This window comes from Papio anubis, chromosome X (assembly GCF_008728515.1).
Source record: "Papio anubis isolate 15944 chromosome X, Panubis1.0, whole genome shotgun sequence".
NCBI lineage: Eukaryota > Metazoa > Chordata > Mammalia > Primates > Cercopithecidae > Papio > Papio anubis.
This window is the reverse complement of record NC_044996.1, coordinates 43,949,926-43,958,845: the sequence shown is the minus strand read 5'-3', so window position 1 is coordinate 43,958,845 and position 8,920 is coordinate 43,949,926. Positions and strand designations below refer to the sequence as shown.

The 8,920-nt window shown below is 34.3% G+C and overlaps 1 protein-coding gene across 7 annotated transcripts in view; it reads right to left on the bottom strand.

The window, feature by feature from the left end:
* Nucleotides 1-1,750: 1,750 nt before the first annotated feature.
* Nucleotides 1,751-8,920, bottom strand: part of ACSL4 (acyl-CoA synthetase long chain family member 4) — an 83,625-nt gene continuing 76,455 nt past the window's right edge. For 6 of the 7 annotated variants that reach the window (XM_031660972.1, XM_031660970.1, XM_031660968.1 and 3 more), the window contains one exon: nucleotides 1,751-4,624. In XM_031660972.1, coding sequence (XP_031516832.1) covers nucleotides 4,467-4,624 — 158 coding nt within the window. In that variant the 3' untranslated portion in view covers nucleotides 1,751-4,466. The remainder of the gene's footprint in view (nucleotides 4,625-8,920) is intronic. The other variant, XM_031660971.1, reaches the window with a different exon arrangement.

The window sequence follows — 8,920 nt, the reverse complement described above, 5'->3', positions numbered from 1 at the left end:
ATTTATTTTTTTAGAGCTGGGGTCCCACTATGCTGACCAGGCTTGTCTCAAACTCTTGGCCTCAAGCGGGATCCTCCCATCTTGGACTTCCAAAGTGCTGGGATTGCAAGTGCAAGCCACCGGGCATGGCCAATAATAACCACATTTTAAATGATCCACGGCCACATGCACTACAGTGGATAGTGCCGATACTGAATCTTTTCAACTTCACAGAAAGTTCTACTGAGCAGCACTATTTTACAGGGTAATTAAATCAATTTAGTGAGTCACAGCCAACATTTAAGTAAATGAAATAGAATAGAAAACCAGTGTGCACCTCATTAGTATTTTTTCACAAAATATTTTCATAAAATGTGTGTACAGCATTGTGGATCACAATAAAAAGAAGTTTGGAAGCACTCCTTTACATTATGTGTGCAAAACCCTGATTAAAATTTTAAAAAACGTAAGGGTCAGGCACTGTGGCTCACATCTGTAATTCCAGCGCTTTGGGTGGCTGAGGTGGGAGGATTGCTTGATGCCAGGAGTTCAAGACCAGCCTGGGCAACATAGCGAGACCCCATCTCTACAAAAAAAAAAAAAAAATTGATTAGCTGGGCATGCTGATGCGTGCCTGTAGTCCCAGCTACTTCAGCGGCTAAAGTGAGAGGATTGCTTGAGCCCAGGAGAGTTCAAGGCTGCAGTGAGCTATGATGGAGCCACTGTACTCCAGCCTGGGTGACAGAGTGAGACCCTATCTCAAGACAAAAATACATAAATAATTAAAAAATAAGAGTCACAGACTCCTTATACCTAGTAGAATTCTCAACTTCTTGTGATTCATAGTCTCACAGCCCTATAGGAAACTCAGAACCTAGGGCACCATTTAAGAAAATAGAGCTTGGAACAGTAAGATCACAATACTAAAGCTAGACATGATGGACCATAAGGACTATCGTGTTCCCTATTTCTTCTGTCATTTGTGTTTCCCTTTTTGCAAAAGGCATCATTTTTGAAGTGTGTGTGTGTGTGTTTTTAATGGGAAGAAGAAACTGAGGCTAAGGCTAAGGTTATGAGATTGGCCCATGGTTACAAAGCTGGTGTCAATAAACCCAGGTCTCCTGACCTCTAGATCTAGAACTTTTTTCACAAAATCTTCAGGGGAAGTCAGTTCTTGAAGGCCCTGAGTATGCTAGTCAATACTTTAAACAACCTGACTGATGAACAGTGTCTAGATACAATAATAATTATGATAACAATAGCTAGCATAAGCTATTTTTCTAAACACTTTACATTTTAACTCTCACAACAATCCTATTAGGCAGATCCTATCAACCCAATTTTTCCAGATGAAGAAATGCAGCTCCAAAATGTTAATCAATTTGCCAAAAACTACAGTGGCAAAGCCAGGAAATAGAGCTCTTAATGCCATTTTATACACACCCTCATATAACTCAAATTAATTTCTCTCTAAAATATTAATTAGCCTAAAAGTAGCAGTTATAATTTGGTAGCACCTACTGACAAATCCATATTTTGTCCCAAAGTATCAGTGTTACAAAGGGGTTTTACTCTATTGACTGGATCAAAGTAACAGTTTGGGATTCAAATACTCTGAACTAAAGGATGGGACTATACAAGCCTGTTTAACTGCTTAATGCAATTCCACAAACTTGGAGATGAGTACTTTAAAAATATGTGTTTAAAACGTTGGCTAATAATCTTCAGACTTGGAGATTTTCTCTCAATGCATAATGAAGTACAAATTGGCTTGATAACATGGGTGAATTTATTTCTTAAGATTTGAGTGCAAACTTAAAAACAAGAACAAAGCTTTTCATCAAGAATAAACACAAAATCTCAACAATTCTGCAATCGTGCATTTTAACAGAAAGTACAAATATGAATACATTACAATTTGTAACTGCATTTAAAAATTAAAATATTTCTCTCCAAATCCAAAACACCACACAATCTTTATCTGTTCTCATCTTGTTACCTTAGAAACATTTGTCATATGCTATCAGGAAAATATAGGCAAGAATCACTAATCAGTTATTCATGATCAAAGAAACATGAATCTCCTTAACTGTGACTTTTTGAATCATTTATCTATATTTCTGAAATATCACACAATTATACCCTCCACTCTAGAGAAAAAAAAGAATAAATACAAATATCAAGGAGGCAGGAACATTCACGGAATTAAAGCAAAAGTCACAAGTGTTTGACTTAGAAATGTCCATATTGTAGTAAATTTTTAAAGTACAACTTTATTTGATGGCTGACATGTATGTAATAATTGTGAGCAATTTAAACAGTATAAAAATGTGAGATCAAAATCTTTAGTCTTAAATACTTGAAAAGTCACTATGAATATGGAAAGATTTGCTTACATAAACATGTATATTTTTGGATGGAAAATCAAGGGGTAGTGGCATCTCCCTGGTCCCTTAACAATGTTTGGATTTTTGCAAAGAATTAGCAGCACCCAACCTTAAGTGTTAATGATGTGTTTCTACAGGACCTATATAACAGATCAGTTGGCAGTGTTCCAGCTTTTGGGAGTCGGGGGCGGATCGAGGGTGCAAATATCTGAGATAAGACAGTGCATGCACTCACACATTTAAAATCACCATTCTAAATGGGAAAAAAAAAATCACATATTGGAAAAGTCTAAGAAACTCATTCTTAATGGGTAAACAGCAGGGCAGGAATAAAAGCTGAATAGTAGTCTACTTGATGATAATGGTTTTTCACTCTTCAAAGGCAAGTTGGGAAGAATGAGAATACTCACATACACATAACTCCAGGGAAAACTTGCCTAAAATTTTACCTTGCAAAACACTGAACAGAAATCTTTACAAAAACCTTCATTCTTGTTTATAATACTTGATTTTTCCCTTATTACCACCATATGCATAACATTTAAGTATTTTCTTTATAAATATTTTAGAGCAAAAAGAATTTATTTTGTTGCAATGGTGGCCCACATCTGTACAAAACAACATAAGCAACTCACACACACACACACACATATATATATGTATATATGCATATATATATAAAATGATTAAGAAAAAGTGCAAAGAGTAACAGTATTAAGATTTTTTGTGTTTTACAGTAACTATGGTTCAAGTGTGAATATTTATCAGGGATATATAATCCCAGGTTTTAATTAAAGATTCAAAAAGAAACCACACTCCCAAGTTACTGCACAAACATCAGTCCCTTATCAAGTAACTCTGCCCTTCTCCCAAATCTAGTATTTCCAGTTTCTAAGCTCTTCCCAAACAGGAAAAAATGGTAACAGTGTTTTCTTCCCTTTAACTTCCCAAAACTCATCCAAGTTAATCACCTGTAACTTCAAGCAAGATATTGGGGAAGTCATTCATTATAACCCGCTTTGCTAAAATTAAAGCAAAATGAAAGGCTTCCTGAAATGCAAACTACTGATCAAGAATCAAATCAGCAACAGCAAACAGACCTTAAATTACAAATGTAATTTACTACATGTACATTTTAAAATCAATCCCTGTTATCAAAGATAAATTCAGAGTTTAAATCTCTTTCCCAGGTTCAGTGCTGTGCAAGGGTTCTAATTCCAAATACTTACGATTTTATCATCTTTTCTAAGAGAAAATGTTTGCCTGTTAACTTTTTACCTTCCTGTCATTTTGCTCTTGGTCTCAGCTTTTCAGTTTGAATAAACACAGAAAGGCAATTTTCAGCATTTCAAACAATGTCCTTTCCTCTTAAGTCATTCAAATAATTACAGTTATTTTTAGATCTCAAAGTTTCAAAAAAGCAGCTCAATTTCCCTTTAAATATATTACTAGATATTTTTTGGTGTTGTATATGTTGTTTTATTCTTACTTTAGGCACTGTAATTATTCACAACATTACAATGACTCTATATCTAACCTATGCAACAATTATAATCTTAATACCTTCTAAGGTATTATTTGATTTTGTGTATTATATTACTATTGAATTTTTCCTTCAAGATAAATGGTTGGAAGAGAATTTTAAAGCCCTGCAGCACTTTTGCTTTGAGTAGTGTTAATACATATTTTCTGTCATGCTTAATATTTAAACTTCTTCTGAAATAGGAAGACAAGAGGCATTGGAAGCTGCGAATTTCCTCAAACTACATTCTACTCCAACTCCGATTTATTTTGTTCAACATTAAATATTTTTCTTTACAAAAACAAGTATATCTTAGGCTAATTTTTAAAAACAGAATTTCTGCTCTATAATAACACAGCTAAAGGGAAATAACTTTTCAATTTCAGCTGCACTAGAACTATGCAAAACTAAGTTAAAGTAAACTGGACAACAATTTTACTAACTTTTGGTTTTGTTTTCTTTTTACTGTATCTTTAGAATGATATACCTTACATTCTAACAGCTCAGCAAAGGCTTAATATTCTAGAAGTGAAAAACCACCAGGCTACCTCCTGCACAACTGTCAATAAGAGAGCATTTTATTTGCCCCCATACATTCGTTCAATGTCTTTGAGGTAATGGTTCTTCAGCTCCTTCCTTTTCAGTTTGAAAGCATCAGTTACCAAACCAGTTTCAGGGGTCCATGGCTCTGGGCTTAATCGAACCTTGATTGGAATTTCAAATCGCTCCAATTTCACTGAAATTAGAAGGGAAAAGATGGGAGAAAAGGAGACGGGGGAAAGAGAGGAGAAAGGAGTAGGGACAGGGAAAGAAGGGGAAGGAGAAGCAATTAATAAAATATGAGTTTTTCAGGATTTACCTAGATGATTCAGGTGCTGAATCACCAATCACCACAAACTTATTTAATGGTATACTAGATAGTTTACTAATGCTACTTCTACCTTACAATTTCATTTCATATTTCTCAAAGTATACATAAGTTGTTTCAGTTGGATAGTTTTAGTCTATGTGGTTTTTAATATACATGCATATACACATTATACACACAGACACACACACACACACACACAAACACACACATCTTCCTCTTCAGAGACTTTATATTTGCCTGAGATGGTCTTTCTCAATACAGTTGTGTGTCACTTCCATACTTTATCTGTATGTCTGCTCAAATGCTACCTCCCCAGAGAGGACTTCCCTGATCACTCATAACAAAAGAGAAGTACCTTTGTCTCTCTATATCTTCTTAACACTATGCTTTGTTCAAAGTAGTTATCACCACCCAACATATTATATATTTGTCTCGCCATGGAGGTAAAATGTAAGCTCCATGAAAGCAAGGTCTTTGATTTTTTCACTGCCATCCATAGGGTTGAGAGCCCTCCATAAATACATACAAGTTTATTAATTCATTCTACAGAAAATTCTCTAGACAAATATTCTTTATAAATTTTAATATATATTCAAATACAGATAAAAAAGGGGATTGTGAATTTCATATATTTAAATGGTATAAAACTGATGCAATGAATATTGTATTTGAGTTAGACAACCTAATACATATTGGAAAAAATATAAGGAAGGACATAAAGATAATTAATGTAGTATTAATACTTTCAAATTCCATAAATTATATGCCATCAAGTTATTTATTATGACTACAAGGGTAATTCTTTAAATTATGGAGGCCTATTAACAGTAATGTTAATCAATAGATGAGCCTTGTTTTATGTGATTATTTAAAACAGCAATTGCCAAGAAGCAAACATTGGCACATTTTTAAAAACTACTAAAAAATAGCCTAGATGACTTTAGAAATGATTTGGTTTCAGTGGCAAGCACAAAGAACTCACATTCACCGAAGTTCTTTTCTAGTACTAGTCTGTTTTATGAAAGGTTGGTTGAACTAGTGAGTTTCTCACTAAAATGACAGAAAAATATAAAGTTGAGTATGAAAATATCTTTTAAATCTAACTTAGAACCAACTTCCTACAAATAATGCCTGAATAGGTCATAAAGGAACATAAAACTTGCTTGAATTAACCAAGTCTACTCTGTTAATAAAGTACAGCTCAATTACACAGAGGTTCATAAAATAAGCCTATCTGCTCCCAAGGTCACATTTAGAACTCAAGTAAACAGTTAAATTCTCAGGTATAGATTTGGCCCCCCAATTTTTTATTTCATTTTACTTTTCTTACATACATAGGTACTAGTCCAGAAACACTGACAAGATTGGGACAAGGCAAGCACATTATTTCAGTTGCACACAAGCAAATGAAAGCAGGCTGAAAACAATCTTTCTATTTAGTTAAATTCCTGCTTTAAAGCCAAAGAAATAAAGACAGCTATAGAGGTTTCATCTTGAAAATTCCTAAACATTATCTAATACCCCAAGCCATAGGAAGCAATGGGCTATCACAGTTTCCCGTAAATAGAATAAATTGCCAACAAGTGAGAAAGGTTAGGGGAAGGAAAAACAAACAAAACCAACAAAAATGTGGCATTTTTATCTGAATTAACTACAACATTATGAAACGTGACCTGCAGGTGGCAGCAAATATCGATTTTCATAGCCATTGGAAGTCGCTCAAATCACCCAAAAACAAGTATTTTGCATTCTTATGATACTATGTATACCTCACACAATTATACTTAAAATATGAAGAGGCCTGCTATGAAAGATGTATAACTTCCGACAGATTTGCTGAATATAATCAAAACTATTTTACACTTTTTTGCATAAGTCTCCGAAATTATAATTTGCAAAATGTTGGCAAGATAAATCCTTTGTGGCACAAAAGGCTTATGATTTATACATTTAGCTCATGATTACCACTCATTATCCAAATCATGAGTTACACGCCTCACTCCAAGCACAGGAAAGTTATGAGGACCTAGTGGGTCCTAGGATTTTATTCTGCCTTCTAACAAAGTGGGATACAGCTTGACTTCCCCCATTGTTGCTTTTACACAATTAAATATGCAATGGAAAATTATTCAAGTCACACTCTAATCCATTAATATATTCAGAGGATGGCTAAGAATAACGACAGTGCACCTCTGATGGTTAGCCTTTTGGTTGAAATACGATATATTTCTTGAAATACTATATTTAAAGAAAATACTATATTTGAAATGCTATACTTAAATACTTAAAGAAAATACTATATATTTTTGGGAATACTATATTGAAGGCAAATCAGGCTTTGTATCAAAAAAGGTTCTGGGAGCTTGGTGTCATTAATATGAAAGTGTGTTATATCAATAATATTATAACAAAACCATCTTGAAGAAGGAAATATTATGTCACACTGTTTTTATAGGTATAAAATAAGTAAGCTTTTTCAATCTGATTATGTTAATAGGCAATTGTCATTTAAAACTTTACAGTATCTAGAATTCAGAAAATTATTCTTGGGGAGAAATTAGTTTTCAGATAGAAAAACTATTACTACAAACTATATTTTTAATCCCAAACGGAACCTAAGTAGTTAATATTTTTAATAAATAAAAATAATAGGAGTCCAGAGTTAGGGAAATAGGTATATTCATGTATCTCTGATCGGAATATAAACCGGTTCAGTTTTCCTGGGGAGAGGCAGCAATTTGGCAATGAGGAAAAAAGTCTTTAAAATATATATTCTCTTTGACTCAGAAATTCTGTTTCTAGGAATTCACACTAAGAAAATAATCACATAAGAAAATAATTGAGTATACAAGATTCGTGTTATATTTGTTTACAGTGATGGGGAAGAAGGTGAAACTCACCTAAAAATATAACAGGGACTTTAAATGGCTATTTATGTACTGGGACTATTTAGTATTTAAAATGATACTGTAATTTTCTATTTACTGACATAGAAACACTTTGATTATGTTGACAGGTTAAGTATATATACCAAAATGTAATCTCACCACCCAAAGATAAACTACTCTCAAGTGATTTTGACTTCCTCCTTTATAATATTCTGTTGTCCAATATTTTATAATGAGTATAGATAACCTATAATCAGAAAAAAATGGTATTTTTATTTGTAAGAGAAAAACAATGGGTTAAAACTAGGTTAAGAGCTTCCAACAGAACATGAAGAGTATACAGTTTTTCTCTGTTCTGCCTAAAAAAGAATTTAAATTGTTCAGAATAATTTAAAAATGAAAAAGGTATTAACCACCAGGCAAAAAGTGAAACAAGAGAAAAAGGGCACTGAATGAGAAAGTGCAACAAAATCTTAGAAGACAAAAAGCAAAGGAATGTTTGGTAATTAAGTTAAGGCTGAGGGATCCAAAGCAACTACCAACAAAAGAGGTTGCCAACAAGCAGCAAACTGCCCTCACAGTAGAGCCTGGGCAAGTGCCCTCTAAGCCTGTGCTTCTGAAGATAGAGATGAGGGGTAAAGCTGGAAACAGCAGCACCAGGCTCCAGCCTGTTTAGAGAATAGTTCTCCCTCACCCTGTGCTGCTCTTCCCAAAGCCATTTGTAGGCAGGTCTACTTTTTGGAAAAACTGAAGCAGAGACTCGGGACTCAAGGACATTAGGTACAACAGAAGGAGGGAGTAAAGCTGAAAAGAGAAGGATTCAGTGAGGGTGAGACCCACTGCTCTCCCATCCCCCCAGTAACTCCTTTACCTCTTTTGGGTACCAGAATTCTGGCAGTCAGGCTAATATCACCGGGGAAGAGACTGGAGAAATCTCCTTTGGAGAAATAGAATGACTTAAGAGAAAAAGACACTAACATTGGAATGCCTTTTCAGTGAAGCCCAGTAAGCTTTCCAAACAGTTTTTTAGTACCTGGTTCTTAAATACGGACATACAAGGATCAGCAGACACTTGCAACTCAATGACCAAAGCAAGCGTAAAGTGCAACTTGGAGGTAAAAGAGACAATAACAGGAGAGGAAAACTACATTAAAAGGATTCCTTTTAGTATCCTCAGAGGAATAAGAGACAATGCATTAACTGCATCCATGAAAGAGCAACAGGGTGCTATTAAAAGGAACACTGAGAGGACAGGAACAAGCTCTTGAAAATT